A 17663-nucleotide genomic window follows, 5' to 3' on the forward strand; every position below is an offset into this window, starting at 1 on the left:
AGGAATCCTCTCCAACTTTTTTTCTGCAATTTCGCTTCGAAGTATTCGAGAGAGATTCTAGAAATATTCGAAAACTATTAAATTCGATTTGCACTCACACTTTAATATTCGAATTCGCTTCGCACAAAAAATTTTGCTATTTGCACAGCTCTACAAAAGAGGAAAATTATGCAAAGTGTGTTTACGACTGTACAGCGGTCAGATTACAAACCCTAAAAAAAATTTTTTCCTGGCCTGCCTTTAACAGATTTCCCAGTAAAGATGGCAGCAGAGTAGGCTTCAGTACCAAGAAGCATTTGGAGTGCTTAGAGGGGGGGAAACGGGGAACAGATTGACAGAACTAAAGCACAGATTACATAGACTCCTGTAAGGACGGCACAATCTTTTTTTCTTCGTTTTGACAAGGTGCTACTCTTGCAATGGACCAGATAATTTGGTAAAACTTTTTCCCAACTAGCAGTATCAAGTCTGTCAGTCTTATGTGCTTTCTCACCACCACATAAATGACTGCTATCCTTTTTTCATAATGAATCTGTTTGCTTGTGCACGCTGCGCCGGCTGTTGTTGATTATGTTAGTTTTCAGTGCCCATTCAATGCATTTTTTTTCCAACTTTATTTCCTTAAAGACCGACACCCAATGGCGTATTACATATGGGGTGGGTTATCATACAATCAATATGGTTCCCCGTTATTTAGAATTCGCAACACTTGCACAGAAATTGGCAATTCAAATGTGTCTCTAGTTGTAATATGGCAGCAGGGATATTTTTCCTTGTTCAAATTTTTCAGCTGCCAAGTTGGCTCTACATGAGTGTATGCACTAATATAGTGATAGAGGTTTTAATGAAGAAAGAAAAGGTCGATGAAAGAGAAAAGCTTTATTGTATTGTCAACTCTCACTGAGCAGTCGTAGTCAGTCACTCCAACTAAAAGTTTTGATGACACCTTTCAATTGGTGAGCAGTGTACATGCGTGCGCTGTGCCCACAGACCTGACAAATGGCTCGTCATATCAAGCCAAATCTTGGCTCATTATGATGAGTACACTCAAACTTCATTATAACAAAGTCGCATCTGTCACGAAAATAACTTCGTTATATCCGAAAATTCGTTATAAACGTTTATTTGTAACATTGTAGCTATTACAAGACTATTCTTCATTTACTTCGTTATAACCGATAATTCGTTATATCCGTGTTCGTTATAACGAGGTTTGAGTAGTTGCATCGTCAGGGCAAGGGGAGTGAGGGTCTATGATTGTAAGTTGATGCATCCATACAAAGAAGTCTGAGCATACAGGATTTACAGGCCTCAGAGTCTACCACCTTCATTTTTTTTTGGCACTTAATTCTACAAGCATCCCACTTCTGGCAAGCAAAGTGGGAATGGATTCCTAGAAGGCAAGAAAATGAGGGCACAACAATAGACTGTGACAGATGTGACGAAATTGGATTTAGATCCAGCAGGTCAGGTGGCTGCTTGTCATCACTCCATTTCAAAGGGTATGCCAATAAAAAATCAACATAAAATGGTCACGACAATTACTTTAGGAATGGGCCATTATCACGTTCGCAATGGCAGTAGAGAAAGAAATGCAGAACGTCAATTGCATTGAACTACAGTAAAGGTGCCATGTGTCGCACGATTATTACCGTAGGCATGCCGTAGTGGGAGACTCTGAATTAATTTTGACCACTTCATGTTCTTCAACATACACCAAAATAGTAGGCGAGCGTTTTTCAATTTTGCCAACCACCGTGAAAGGGAATCAAGCCCGCAACCTCGTGCTTTGTGGCGTGTTGCCATAGCTGCTGAACCGGCACTGCCACTGAGGTCAGGTAAATTACAGAAGACATTAAGTTTGTTTTGCAAAGCAAAAAAAAAAAACTGTGGGTTTTGCCTTATTTCTAGCGGCCAGAACTGGATGGACACTACGTGCGTATCGTAAAAATAACACAGACACTAGATTAGGGTGCATACTGTTTTCCACCGTGAACCCAATCAGACATGCATGTCCAATGCGATGTTGCAATCTAATTGACACGTAGTTGATGAGGTAGTGGCAGTAGTGGATGGTGCAGTTTTGTTGTCGTTGCCCATAGCTTTTAGTGTTTTTAATGCTACGGTATGCACCCAGAAAGTCGTCTTTGTTGAGAGAAGAATGTTGATGAGACATGTCAAGATAGCACAACTTGTCTACAAACATTACTTGTACACCATTTCCATACCCATGTGCTGCATAGGAACATGCCGGTGGCCCAAATTACCCACCTGGCAAAGCAGCTGTAATAGCTAGCGAATGCAACGCAAGCTTGCTTTTTAAATTACTGTCAACAAGGCAATAAATGGGGTCAGTTTCATTTCGATATTATATTCCAAAATATCATCTACTCGAAATCGTAAAAGAAAGGAAATGAGATGGGAACAGAGGATTGAGGGACAAAAATTGGGTGCACATTGGAACCGGGGTAGATTCTACTCCATACGAAGCGTCAATATGTACGGATGTTTTTTTCTCTGACCTGCCAGATTACGTTCATCCTCGTTGGTTTCATCAAGGTCAAGTTAAAACAAAAGTCATCTGCACGTACAACACATTGCAGGAACCATACTGTACAAATACAGTGAATCAAAACTACGTGCACCAACGCAGAACGGAGCGGCAGTCCTCCTTCTGACACAGTACTGAAAATTCGCAGTAATTCGCAGTACTGCGAATCAGTTAATCCGTTTACATTTGTCTCGAAGAGTGTAAGTTGGAAATCGGTATCGCTATATCGTTGCACAAGAAACCATTGCATCCCTGGACAATATCGAGCCATATACAAAAATCGAAACTCCTTGGTTGTAACAGCATGCGCAGCCTCTTCCTGCAAGAGAGAGAGAGAGAAAGAGAGAGAGCGTGCGTAAGTAAAAAAAAAAAGAAAAGCGAGGAAAGAAGGACCCCAGCTATGAAGGCTTCGTCAAGAGTGCTCCATTCGAAATTTCTACAAGAAACCCACAAAGGCCCCACTGTTTAAACTTGGGGAACGACGTGTGGTAGCCTCACTACCGGCAGGGGCACGCGCCAGGTAATGAAGAACATTGTAACTGGTTAATTATTAAGGCAAAAGCATTAGATGCCTCATCAAACGTGAAAATCGACCATTGGCATCAACACGAGTGATGCGAAAAATTATCGTCATGTGACGACGTCACAGATTGCCAAAATTTGTGATGTCAGAACACGCCGTTGTCGCTTGGTCAAAGGTGGGCCGATCACAGAGGCAGTGCAAAACTAGGTGAGGTTCGGAAAGCTTGAAATTCCACCGATCCTGGACGCAGTGCAAAATCGTGTTAGGTGCAGAAAGCTTTCTGTAGGGGGGCGGGAAGGATGAATACATCGACTGAGAAGAAAAGACTGCTTTCGCCTTTGAGGCGAATACATAAGGGACCCTGTGAGTTCTTGTGTTTTGTGGCAGGGCACCCGAGAGAACAGACAAATGCGGTGCACGCAATGCCGCAGACGCAAGCTTTCCATTCGCCAGCACATGCCCCGAGATTACGGTAGTGGGGCTACCAGATAACCCTTGCCAGGCACAAACTTTGGGTTAGTGAAGAAACGAAAACATGCAAAAGCAAAAGAAAGATATAAAAAGGCTGCAAGTGCTCGAAAAGAAAAAAATGAAAAAAAAAAATAAGGAAGATAAATTGCAGGAGCAAGATTCGGACAAAAACTTGAGACCAGCGGAGCTGATGGGCGCACTGCTGTCTCTACTCTCAATGTGGCTCCTCACGAGTGCACTGCTCGAGCATTATCACAATGCGTGGGAGACCCTCATTTGCTGCAGCCAACCGTGCCAACGCAGCGCCTAGACTCGACTGACGTGGCAAAACACATACTGACTGATTTTTATAACGTTAATGCATTAGTTTCTTCCACCACACCACAGAGGGCACCGGGGGTTTCAATTTAATGCTTCAAAATACACCACTGCTTCCTAGGGGTTGCCATGCCTATTTCGTTCGCGGACGGACGCCGCAAAACAAAGGAACTTGTGCGATTTAGAGCTCTGCTGTAAAAAAAGGCTGTGCACAGTCCGTGGCATCGGCTCGACACAAACGTTGTGATTACACTCAAACCTCGTTATAACGAACACGGATATAACGAATTTTCGGTTATAACGAAGTAAATGAAGAATAGTCTTGTAATAGCTACAGTGTTACACGTAAACGTTTATAACGAATTTTTGGATACAACGAAGTTATTTTCGTGGCAGATGCAACTTTGTTATAATGAGGTTTGAGTGTACTTAGTCTATATGTACAAATTAAACACAAATGGAGCAGATGCCTTTCCATGCTCCAAGAACAAAAGCATGTATTTGGGAAATCTGCCTGTCAGGCAGCAATAACCGTCATCATTCCTGTGTGCCTTTCCTCGCGTTATCGCCACACGCTCAGTACTTTTATGCCACGAACAATCTGCATGTCATCATTACATAGCATTCTGAGATAAGAAAGCAACCAGTGCACTGTTTCCGAGACAGGAAATGCAAGCAAGCCAGACGATTATTGTTATCTGACAGAAGGATGCCCAAGTTACCTCTTATTTTTCAGTGTTTGGACACTTGCGCTACGGTCAGTCGTAAATGTTGACAAACAACTCAATTAGAAAGAAAGCTAAGTATTCCCACGGCTTGGTATACAGATTCTTCAGATTGTGCAAAGAGTGTGGTACTGCATGTTCCTTTCTTTTCTCTCTCTCTCTCTCTTTTTTTTTTACTGGCTACGGTCAGAAACTGCTCCGAAATCCTTTTTTTTTTTTCAAATCTCGCAGTCCGTATATTTTTGCTGTTGACTGTGTTAAGACTGGTTTCCATCACACTCCGACTTGGTTGATAGCCACACATCAGCCTCTTTGATATTTAAAGCCAGAAAGGGTATACCCCAGCCGAAGAATTGGTTTTTGGCAATTAATGCAGCTGCTAAGTGAAATCCCGTCGGATTGCCGTCACATTCCAGCTGAAAGGTGAGAGTGTCTTTGAGCACTTGGTTTTGACCATGACATTATCTGTAGTGCTGAAACAAAGGACACGGCAAACAGGAAACAACATTGATAAGTGATAACTTCGAACTAAATTATTTCATTAGTTTGAAGTTAACGCTTGTCAAGTGTCCTTTCTCTTTTGTCTCGTAGTTAATGCACTACGAGGCTATATACCAACTAAACCACTAGACCAATCTCTAACGTTACTTTGACCACCAGAATGTAGAGGGCGCTGCAAGAGCGCTGAAACTAAGGTGCCTCGATGGTCCTCCTCCCCCACCACTCCGTGGAGGGCGGTGACATTCACTGTGGGTACGTCCGCCATCGAAGTGCCCACCCGTCGTTTGCTCACGTCTCACACGCGTGCCCCGGTGCACGAAAGCTTTTTACAACTGCAGCCAGCCGCGTGCTGCCGAGAAGTCTGTACCGACATGGCGCAGATGTCGCCACCCTCCACAGAGCGGCCGGGGAGGAGGAGCATCGAGGCGCCCTAGCTCCAACATGTCCAGTTAAATGTAGCATCACCAAATGGCATGCACGTGCACAAACACACCTGTGCCTCCTTTATGGCAGCACTCCAGTCGATGGCAGCAATGTTGGGCAGCGCAGCACGCAGGACTTCTAAGGCCACGGTGCTGTTGCGCTTCAACGTCTCTAGCACTGCTTCCACGTCCACCTGCGCATGACCACATTGTATGCCATTTAGGGTCTACCCCACACACCACAGTGACCTATTATAATACCTTTGTGACACACATTATGATCGGCTGTCTGAAATGCCCCAAATTGACATAACGACCCACTCAAATTACAAGCGATACTTATCTGGTGGTGAGAATTCCTAAAAAGGTAAAAAAAAAAATTTTGAAATTCCTACCGAAACGCTCCACATTGAACGTCTCGTTAAACACGGTACTGCCTTCTCCAGAGCGATCGTGTGTAGCAAGATATTTCAGCCAGAAGTGATAGGGGGGAAGTTTAGGCGATCTAGAAGAGTTTGGATGCGAGCTCGTTGGTACGGATCCATCTTGAAAACACAGCGCTAATTTAAACATGGACAGAAGAAACAGCAGCGCCCATCCTCGTTTGCTGTTTTTTCTGACCATGTTTAAGTTAGTGCTGTGCTTTTAAGATGAAAGTTTAGGCAACAAGAATGCTTAATTTACCATTATCTCAGCGTTTGTGGTCTCTTTCTTGCCGATAGTGCATAGAAATGGCAAAAGTAAGTTGCATCTCCAAATGAGGATGTCGTATTGCAAAGGGTTAAAATTCATTTAGCAAGTAACTTGCAGCACTGCCAGATCTACGAAGTATATGCACAATTCATAGACAGGCTAGTTGGTGCATATTCACAACTTTTTAGTAGAGCTGTGCGAATAGCAAAATTTTGGGTGCGAAGCGAATTCGAATAATAAAGATTGAGTGCGAACTGAATCGAATAATTTTCGAATAATTTTCGAATATTTCTCAAACATTTTTCGAATACTTCGAAGTGAAATTACAGACAAAAGTTGCAGAGAATCCCTAAGTATGTTTTCATGAGATAGCAACATGAAAGTGTTTCTTTTTGCTATAGGTTGATGAAGCGCTGGCACGGGGCGGTGTCTCATAGTTGTCTTATCAAGAATGAGGCAATGTAGAGGCCGAATTGTATTTATGTACATGATTTGGTGCAACCAAAGTGTTGCCGACAACACTTTACACTGTGATAGGCCAAGATGCCATTTCCTCAGCCTCTCCTCCTCCCTCAACTTCTGTGGAAGCCCAACTGATGTGACAGACAAGGGTGTGCTCCCTTCAAGTCCAGGGTTCCAAATCTGCCTCGTAGACGTTGATATATGAACATCTGAAATTTTGGATGCTAAAAAGCTTTGGCGTCCGATTTTTCGGACTTCCTGCCCAAATTTCAGGTCCAGAACAGCATTAATTGAGCCCCCCCCTCTGCCACATCTTTCATCTCCATGTTGGAACCAGCGTTTTCTTGAGTTAATACATTTGCGACCGTAGCGGAGCTTGAAAGGCAGCTTTGCCGCAATACGAGAGTGTAATGAGGTGAAGCTTATTAAAAATCTGAAGGGGTCACTTTCAATCGGACGTTGAATGTATTTGTTTTGGGGAAGTTCGAATAGTTCGAATAGTAAAATTCCAGTGCGAATCGAATCAAATAGCAAACACTATTCGAAAAATATTCGAAACTTCGAATATTCGCACACCCCTACTTTTTAGTGCAAAAAATGCAACACAAGAAAGATGAGAGGACAATGCACTAGTGCGATCAGTTTTTAGTTTGCATTTTTTGTGCTAAAAAGTTATTATAAAGCGGTATGCAAGCCATATCCTGGCACAGCAGAAAACAGTTTCTCATGGAATTGCCTGGTTATTTGTAGCATTGACAGTTACAAGCTTGTTCATACATGCTAGGTTACAGTGACACGTGATACGTTGGGTGTGCTTCCTGCGCAACTCATATTACTTGAATTATTGCATTAATTACCATTGGTGCCACTAGTAACCGCGATTACACAGCGATATAGCATCGCCCGTGCGGACGCAGCCTCACGTTTTTACCCAAACTCACAACTGCTACTTTCCAACAGCCCCAACAGCAAGATATAAGTTTGTGAAATCCGCCGTCACGTCATGCTGAGCACAAAGTATCAGCTATGCTTTGTTGCTGTCCCGAGAGTGGGTGTTTATTTTGACGCTTCGAAGCCTACGGAGGTGATGCTGAGATTAAAAAATGCTTTGATTTATACTTAGTAGATGGCACCACAGTGTTAGCGGTGGTGATGTGCAGGCAATGCAGAATGCTCTAAAAGAATTCTGCGGAGCCAGTGACCTTCACTGCTGCCGTGCAGATCAGCCGCTCTTGAACACACGTCTTATCTCGTCAAAGCTTTCCGTTCTCACGAATAAGCCCCTGCCACCAGTATGTGTCGTCTGCTGTTACTTTGTTTCAGCTTATGCTGTTCATGGTTGTAACTGCTGTTCACAGTAAAACCGGCAATTTAGAAGCGCTAATGAACTATATCACTCACATGCTGCACGTCCATTCGCCAGCTGTCGTAGTCTGTCACCAGGGCAATGGAGGCATACAGCAGGCCAGCTTCCTTGGCCAGTACCACCTGCATTATGCGCACACGAGCCAACACTACTTACAAGGACTTATGTAACTTGCCAGCGTTACCCTGGCTCATATGCCAGGATTTAATCCTCGAGCTAGCGCTCATGGTGTCACCAGGATTGAGAGTGACTCTACAACAGGGGTCTCAAGCTCACCTCAGCTAGTGAGTCTCAGTCATGAAATTCAGTCTCCCGTCAGATCCAGGACAGTAAAGAAGATTGGATTCGGGTTGGCGGGGGGGTTGCATTTGAACAAAATGTCAGCTAATGTTGCCCTTTGAGAGGAGGCCTTCTCCATATGTCATATGTGACTCGTTTCTGTTGGGGATTAGACATCAGGTTGATGAGAAACGAAAAGAAGAAACACCGACCAAAATAAAAAGGTTTAAAACAGTAAAAAATGTTTCTTCTTTTTGTTTCCTATCATGCCTCTTCCCGACCAGACGATTCATCGTCAAACCAGTGACTAACGTCAGGGTTCGAGAAACTTGTCGATACTGATCTCAAGAACAAATGAAATCTGGATGCCAATTCTGAAATAGAGAGTTTTGTCCCACGGTTACGTTACAACGCATAGTGACAGCAGAGGGCGCCTCCCGAAAAAAATGCTGGAGTCCAGTCATGTCTGTGTAGCTCATGAAGTTACGTATTGCGCTGTGTCCGCGTCGTTCCTTTGCCCTCTGTTTTGTTAGCAAGTGCACTAAAATAGTAAAATGCATTATACCAACAAGCCCAAGCTTATGCTCTGTAATAGCCATGTGCAAGCTGGGCTGCTAGCGAGAGGTCCACGGGCCGAATGCAGCACACAGGCCACGCGTTTGAGACCCCTGCTCTACACTATGTCTGAAATAATGGAACGCAACTCCAAGAAGTGAATGATGATGAGTGGGCGAAGCTCGGTCCTAAGGTCCATAATGTCTACGTTGTAGTCGCTGACTAGTATAAAGGGTTCGGGCTTGTAGGAGTTTTATATTGTTCTGTCACAATTAGGATTGTTGTTCGTCTATAGTAAATCTTTTTTTTATTCACATACACACATATGTTTCGACTATAGCAATGGTTTTCTAACCACCATGACAGCGGACAGTGAGCGTCAACGACAAAGCTAGGTCCTAAGGTCAATAATGTCTACGTTGAAATCGCCGACTAGTATAAAGGGTTTTGCTTCTAGGTGTTTAATATCTGTCACAATCATAGATATTAGTCTATTGTTAAACCTTTTTTAGGGGATTTTACACAGTGCTGTGCCATGAGCACTGACACCACATAATGGACAAGCCTAGACCCTAAGGTGCTTCGCCTCTAAAACAACGACGACCAAGCGAGCAAAGGTCAGGGCACCTCAGGCACGGTGGTCATGTTGATGACGTGACAGTTCCAGGAGCGGAAGAGGCAGCTCTCGACGCGGGTCGAGAAACGCGGTCCCTCGATGGTCACCATCGTGCCCTTATCGTGGTGCGGGATCTTCATGGCTCGCACAGTCTCAATCAGAACCTGCAGTGACAAAGGCAGCGAATGCAAATACAGGGGTGTTGAAATTGTTTTCGATACGATTTAAAAAGAAAGAAAACGAAGTTGTGAAAAACAACAATGGAGTTCATTCATAGCTGGTTTCAGAGGTGGCGTTCAACAGAAAAAATCTGGAACCGGCAATTGTACAGAAGTGCAGCCCTCAAAGGTGTGTTGGTCACATGCATTCTTGTAGGCACCGTTTTCCAATAATTGGCGCTTTCTTGATCGTGGGCTCATCAGTGATCAGCCATTCCTGATGTGGCAGGCAACCTGATCTTTCATCGATATGACTTGTTTTTTCATTTCACGTTGCCACACTTCATTGTTGCCTGAATATAAACGTGCGACTGTTGTTGTTGCCTGCAGCAACTGAAGTGTTGCGCTGCTAAGCACGTGGATGAAGGTTCAAGTCACGACATGGAGGAAGGAAACACTTAGGAGAGAGCATTGTGCAATGCAATAGAAAGAAAAAAAAGAAAGAAATGTAGTGTGCCAGGCATGCAGACGCAAATGGGGCAGGGGCTCTTGAATTTTTGTGCGCACATCTTATCACTAGAGTAGGAGCGGGGAAAAGTACAAAAAGCAGTAGATAGAATAGTGAAGAAGAAAACTTAATGAAGCTAAGTCAGTAAATCAATGCTTGCAATAAAACTTGACATTATGTCCACTATATTGTAAAAACGGTGGTGATATCACTGACACATCGCTGAAGTAGGGAAGATGTTCAAGAAAATTAATCCTGGTGAAATAAAGTGCAAATATGGCTGTGCACTCTAGCCTTGATGTAAAGCAGACATAATGATTTGTTGGGCACAACAAAGCAATAATAAAATTAATTGCTGGGGTTTTATGTGCGAAAACCATGTGATATGATTACGAGGCATGCCATAGCGGGGTACAAGGATTAATTTCGACCACTTAGGGTTCTTTAATGTGCATGTAAACCTGAGCACATGGGTGTTCTTCACATTTGAACCTCATTCAAATGTTAAAAATACCTCCTGTGTAATAAATGTGCCTTCATTTAACTTCATTTTGCAGTGTACTGTTGCATGTGATCACTTTGCTGAAGGAGTACACGTTTGACGAGTCGTTCAACGTGCCACTTTCTGCGAGCCACATCAAAAGTATAATTTTCTTTCCTCGAAATGAACATTGCCAAACACAAATACGCACTATATTTCAAGCCTGAGATTTGACTCTATTTATGCAAAAGCAGAACATGAATGACTTAAGGACAAACAGATATTTAATCACAATTTCATTAAGACTAATTACTATAAAACACACAAATCAACATATTATGACATTACTTTTTTTGCAATCTAATACAGAGTGCCTTGAAGTAAGGTTGTGTAAACTTGACGCATTTATAGATAGTTCATAGGTCATGTCTGGAAGTGTCAAACACACATGCTTCTGACATAATTACAAGACATGTACCCATCGCAATTATCTGAGTAAACATGGTAGGCTTTGCACAAACTTGCACATTTTTTTTCTTTACACTTTTGGCAACAGTGCTAATGCTAACACACCTGGCGAAGACCCTCGTGGAAAGGTATTGCAGCCGAGATGTGGCAGACACCCTTTGGGGAGTCCTTTTCGCCATCGTAGAAGGTCGATGCCCGCTTGGTCGTCCTGCAAAAGTGACCAGCACAAGTTGCAACCACATCCATCACAAATTAGAATAGAATCGGTGTATACATCTACAATCTGAAGGCAATCGCAAAAGAGTTCGATGCATTCACAATTCGATATAACAGATAAAAGGTCTTGCATAATAAGTTCCGTTCACAGCAGTTACTTAACCTGTTAATAAGGTTTACCACATTACCAAGCTGTGTTGCAGTGAAGGTTACTAAAGCAAATTCAGCATTAATAAGTGTAGGTAATTATAAAGCTGCCGCACCTGTAACTGACACCTCTGGCTTTTAGTGAATAAAAAATCATTCTTTTACGTCCCAAATCACAATATGATGAGGCATGCTGTAGTGGAAGGCTCTGGAAATTTCGACCACGTGGGGTTACTTAGCGTGCACCTAAATACACGAGCCTCTAGCATTTCGCCTCCATCGAAATGTGGCCACAGTGGCCGGGATTCGATCCTGCGACCTTCGGATCAGCATTCGAGCACCAAGCCCACTAAGCCGCCACAGAGGGCTTCTGGTTTTCAGTTAGCCAATCTGACTACAAATGCAGTCCTTTATGACAAAAAAATAAAAGCCCGTGCAAACGTAATCCGCTTTTTTACGACCTGAGAAATGCTAAGCTGAGATGCAAATTTTTTCATTTCCCGCACTTCAGGTGCTGTTGTCGTAATGCGTACCTGTCTAGGAACTGGTCGAGAATAACAATTTCGCCCGGCCTCATATTTTCGCACAGGGAGCCACAGGCGGTAGTGGCGACGACGTGCGTGCAGCCTATTTCCTTGAGCGCCCAGATGTTGGCCCGGTAGTTGACTTTGGACGGCATCACCGAGTGCTGGCGGCCATGCCTGCGCACAGTTGAGGGGTTCAGCGTGGACAAACAAACAATATAATACTCGATTACAACCTAAGAGAAAAATGTCAGCTTTGGCCACAGCCATAGTTGTTCCTCCCATGGAGAATTTGCATAAATGCCCCGTCCAATAGTGATTGTCATTTTTGTGACATCAAGCGCTTCTTGGGCGTTTCACATAGTTGACTCTCCCATGAAGACACACAGTTGCGTCACTGGTTTTGGGTCAGAAACTTGAACATCCCAGTAAATGTCATCGGGGATTCTGACATCGCTATCAGCCAAACATAATGTTTCAGGTAGTAACGACGAACCTTGAACTCTTAATGTGTGTAGTATTCGCATTAGCAGAGAAAAAGTACTTGCGGTTCAAACAGAAACTGGGTTTTCTTTTAAGCTTTTATGTGACTGGTGTACTTCGTTCCCTTCATCATGTTTCTTCCCGACCAGACGGGTTTCCGTTGAACTCTCGATTTCATTTGAACAGAAACTGGCTTGCATGACTGTCTCTCTCAGGCGCAGAGCAGGTGGGTCACGGTTCTGTGGGCAGAGCCTAAATTTTTTTATTAGGTTGTCATCGACTGTAGTAAATGATACTGACAGCTTTTACAGCTCCACCTGTGGGATGTTTCTCTCTCTCGCTTTTGTTACGCTACCCACAGGCTCTCTCGCTTCTTCGGCAAGGAGACATGCAAAAACCTACATAAAACTCACTCACAGCCTAGTGTGTTAGACATATTTGGAACTATAGGCAGCACAAATAGTTCGACACGTTCACAAGAGAGGGTATGTACAACAAGCACAAAGCGGATTGTGCTTACCCCACGTACCCTCTCTTATGAACGTGCCAAGTTAAATAAAACGTGCCAAATAAAATTTCATCCACTTGTTTATAGCATAGCGCTATCAGGAGGCCAGCGAATTGCAGTGCAATGGCAGATAAATCGACAGCACAAAATAGACTGATTGAATATGGCAAATCAGATCTGTGGAAGCCCGCAACGTAATTACTGTATAGTTCTGTAGTTTGTGCTTATGGCTTGGTGCACCGCAATATATGTTCCCCACTGTGGCATTATGACATGCTGAGAAAGAACAGAAAAAAAAAAACTTTGAACAGAGGTTTCATTTTATTTTGTTTTGGGTAATATGGCTCCGATTACGAAATTAAAGTAAAGAGGGTTTTTAAACAATATCTTTTTCTATCTAAACTGATCAGGGGCATAGCCAAGGAGGGGTTGGGGGGTTCAACCCCCCCCACCAAAATTTTTCAATTTTGCTTGCGTATATATACACGCACACGTACAAACGCATGCACAAACATACATAAAGTATGGTTGAACCCCCCCCCCCCCCCAAAAAAAAATTTCTGGCTACGCCCCTGAAACTGGTTATTGCATCAGTAGATGATGTTTAGTGGCAGCTGAGGAAGTGCAAGTGGTGCAAAGATGCCAATTCATGCTGGCTAGTAAAGTGTTGCATTCATATCTCGAAGCACGAGGATAGAGACAAGAACTTACAACACTGAGAAACCAGAAAAGGTGCTCCGCTACCTACTAAAAGTTTTATTACTCTGTCAGGAAAATTTACTTTCAACAAACAGTTGTGCATGCATATAACGGCAGTAAATGTTTATAACTAATCACAAGAAAGAAAGCTAAGGTGACTGGGGCAAACTTACCTCAGAGAACAAACAAGCACTCGCCCATGTGTTTTCCTGTCCCTGCGCCTCTGTTATACGTTTGCACTTTACACGCAACATGAATTCACGAGCTCAACAATAGCTGGTATGTGAACACTGTGGCAAAGAAACAAATATCATACAGCCAGCAAGGCCACACTTGAATTCAGTCACGTGTCATCTTGCCTCATCCTCTAATAGAGTCAATTCCATACCCAGTGAAGGACCTCACCTTGCCAGCAGCACACAGTTGACATCACCAATCCGTCCGCTTATAAGAACGTCAGAGGGCTGCAAGACAATCCATTAGTTATGTGAAGTGGCTTCAGTTGTAATACTCATTAAGCAGAAATCGTGCAAATTTACATGGTAAATAAGGGACATGATGTTTAGAGGGGTCCACTGTTAAAGGAAACACTTGCGTAGGACATGTCTGGATCTATCTCACTCACAAGAGCACAGTCGCTTATAATTGCAGCAGATAACATATGGTTGGCAGTTGCAACTCCTTTTGACACATCTGTGCAGCGCATAACACCATTTCCAAAGCTACTTGTAGTTAGGACAACAGTGACATTTGAGTGTTCCCTTTAACAGCGGACCATACTGCACGTTCCACAATGCTGCTGCTAAACATGAAGTCACGTGCCCATTTCCCGGCCACCAAACCTGTTTCATACAGAAGGCAGGTTGCGAAAGCGCCGCATGTGTAGCCTGTTGAGGTTGCATGTTGAAGGACCCCGAGTGGTCAAGATTAATCTCGTATCTAGAGTCTTCTATTATGGTGATTCTCACAGCTCACGTGAATTTCCTATGGTTTAGCAGCACACCGAAGTCTATGGAAATAAGGGCCAGGCTGACAGGGAAAGAGCCTCGACTTGTGGCTATAGATGGCTTGCGCTGACGTCACTGAAACAGCCACGTTAGTGTTATCAGTACATATCATGCTGGTTCCTTCATTATTCACGCACAGAGGCCCGATAATGTTCCAGCGACATCATTATCACACTGAAGCACATTAATCGCCGTGTGATTATACTGCCCTGACGTCACCTAAGCCGCCATGTTGAGTGTCCATGACCCATCACGTGCAAGCTATCAATTGCATAAAGGACTGCATATACAAACTAGAGGAAAGATAACTGGTAAGCAAGAGAGTATTTCTCTTCGTTATGGCCTCACTGAATGAGTACTAACACGATGAACTTTAACGTCTTAAAGCAACATGTGGTCTTTTAGTAGGTGCTACAAAGATGTATCAAAGCTGACTAATTTCTGTATAGTTCTGTAGTTTGTGCTTATGGCTCGATGCACTACAATATATGTGCCCCATTTTATAATGTGCTTGCCATTTACAGGAATTGCTCTTGCAAGCATAATGCTACAGCCAGCCACTACAGCAGGTGCACTGGCTTGACATATCACTGTACAAGTGTTCCAGTGGCTTTCAATAAGCCTATTTTATGGCGCAGCAAGGGTAAGGGATTTATTGAAGATAGACACGGCAGTATACCTAAAAAAAAAGCCAATTGCACTTATCAGCATTTTCACTGCCAATTTCTGTTTTTGCCACTATTAAAATACCTGATCCACCGATATGATGTTTACATCCCTACAGCTAGGAATCCTCATACGTCTCTGCAAACGATTAAAACTTAAATTTTTCATTGGCGGCATCATAGAAAGTGACCTAGAAGCTGCATATGATGACGTAAAAGAAAAAAAAATACTATGTTATAAATTCAGAGGAGTAGCGCCCAGCTGTTAAAACGAAAATGGAGCCTAGGTCATCCCGTCTCATTTAAACATCTTATGCAAATGAAATGAATTACGGAATTTATAATACCGCTATTGCAGTGCTCTATTTCGATGACTGCCATATCGTCTTGCTTACTCTCTATCAAATATATGCTTGTTTCATTCTCTCACCTAAGCAATTCTTCAGTAATTCACTAATCAACCTGCAGAGTCAAATTTTCTTCTCTTTGTTGTCTTTTCTTGTCAGTCCTGTTGCTTACGTGTGTTGCCACGCGTTAAAACAAGCTTTCAGCCTCATTCATTGACTATAAAACCGACAATTATTGTATACCCGTTGCCACAACTGGGGGACACTTTCAATCACGATTGGTTAATTTTGATGGGAACCAATGCAGACCCATGCAAATCCGATACGGATCGGGCTCGATCGCAATCGAAAAGGCCTCGTGCAAAAGTTCATCTAACGAAACTGGTCGCGGATCGGTTAAGGCACAGCCTGCAATCGCTGGCTAAAAGTGCAGCAAGGATGGACACTGTCTTCTTGCCGCGAACTCAAACACGACCGCACAGCGCACAAAATACTGCGCCGGGTCTGCGTACCTCTCCGAATGGCGTGGTCACTCTGTGCTCCTGCCGGTTTTCCAGGAGGTCCGGGTTGTCGAGCCCACTGCCTCCGATGATGCCGACCTGCAAAGATCGACGACCGCTTTGGACGATGCAGGCACGAGCTGGCAGTCGCGCACTCACTTTGATGGCTTTCGCCGCTCCCGCCATACTTTAGCGGTATCTGGGATTGTCGAACCAAGGAGAGTCGATCGGGTGGTTTCGATGGCGAGGTGCACGTTATTCTTGAGCGCCGTCGTCACGATTTGAGACGATGTTGCTGTGCCCGATATCGCGCAACACTACGTACACTACGTATGCTGTCGGTATCAATGGTATCAATTCCGTGGTATCAATTGAATAAGGGGCGTTGGCTACCGCCAGCTGGCTGACTGCGAACTACGATGATGATAGTGCGAGCGTTGTTCTTTGCATGCGATTCTTGTTCCTCGTACTTGCTTCGTCTGCTCGAGCATTGACACGAAACGCTCGGTAAGGCCCAGTATGCTTGGACTACAGTGGTTATTGAAGGAAACTATGAGCGTTATTACGATGGGTGTAACTGCGTCCAGTAAAGACAGCTGCGCAAAGCGCGTTTAGTTCTGGTTTCGGGACATTGCGCTTCGCGTTCGGCTGCCGTGTATACCCGCGAAATACGATTGTCCAGTCCAGTGCGCAGACTATAATAATAGCATATCCGCAACAATTATGGGGGGGGAAGATGCGTAGCATGACGCTGCTCTAAAAAGTCGCAGCCATCATTTTCTTGTAAGGGGAGGTTTCAAGGCAAAGGGTTGATCGAGGTGGCAGGGTCGCGTGCGTGTAACTAAATCTTGAGTGATGGTTCAACCCCGTTGCCGCCTTCGTCCAGCGATGCTGCCTTCTCACATATTCCTATTTTTGGTGCATAGTAAACTATAGTAGTTGTAACATGACTGCATGACAAGGCCGATCAGGTGAAACCACAATAGAACCGAAAACTGAGCTAGTGTTGGTATGCATTCATCTTTTAGTTGGTGCTGTGCTCACAAAGGTGAAGATTAAGAAATACATAGGACAAGCACCGTCCTGCATATTTCTTAATCTCAGTCCTCGTCTGGCTGAGCACTACACCAATTAAAAGATGAAACCACAATGGTGGGAAAACATATACTGATACAAATGTATACACTATGTGCATAGTGCAAACCCTATGTGCTTGTGTATTGCTATAGAGTGGTGTTTTTGGATAATTACACCAGCGAGCCCCCTCAAAGCTAACATTTATATGTATTGCAATGTTAACAGATTGAATCACCACCTGGCTTGTTTCCTTTCTCGATGACTTCCAATATAGATAACGGCAGAGATGCTTTCCTATACAGATAACGATAGGTACTTTCCTATACACATAATGGTAGAGATACTTTCCTACACAGATGACGACAGAGGTACTTTCGTATATAGATAATGATA

General features: G+C 43.6%; 1 protein-coding gene across 1 annotated transcript in view; it reads right to left on the reverse strand.

The window, feature by feature from the left end:
* Positions 1–16565, reverse strand: part of LOC119405957 (S-methyl-5'-thioadenosine phosphorylase) — an 18070-nt gene extending 1505 nt beyond the window's left edge. Inside the window, exons 1-8 of the mRNA XM_037672783.2 lie at positions 16353–16565; positions 16206–16292; positions 14080–14138; positions 11994–12161; positions 11203–11305; positions 9494–9646; positions 8068–8154; positions 5583–5705 (exon numbers count right to left, since the gene is read on the reverse strand). Of these exons, the coding sequence (XP_037528711.1) occupies positions 5583–5705; positions 8068–8154; positions 9494–9646; positions 11203–11305; positions 11994–12161; positions 14080–14138; positions 16206–16292; positions 16353–16379 (807 nt within the window). The 5' untranslated portion in view covers positions 16380–16565. The remainder of the gene's footprint in view (positions 1–5582; positions 5706–8067; positions 8155–9493; positions 9647–11202; positions 11306–11993; positions 12162–14079; positions 14139–16205; positions 16293–16352) is intronic.
* Between the last annotated feature and the right edge of the window lie 1098 nt (positions 16566–17663).

Source organism: Rhipicephalus sanguineus, chromosome 9 (assembly GCF_013339695.2).
Source record: "Rhipicephalus sanguineus isolate Rsan-2018 chromosome 9, BIME_Rsan_1.4, whole genome shotgun sequence".
Classification (NCBI taxonomy): Eukaryota; Metazoa; Arthropoda; class Arachnida; order Ixodida; family Ixodidae; genus Rhipicephalus; species Rhipicephalus sanguineus.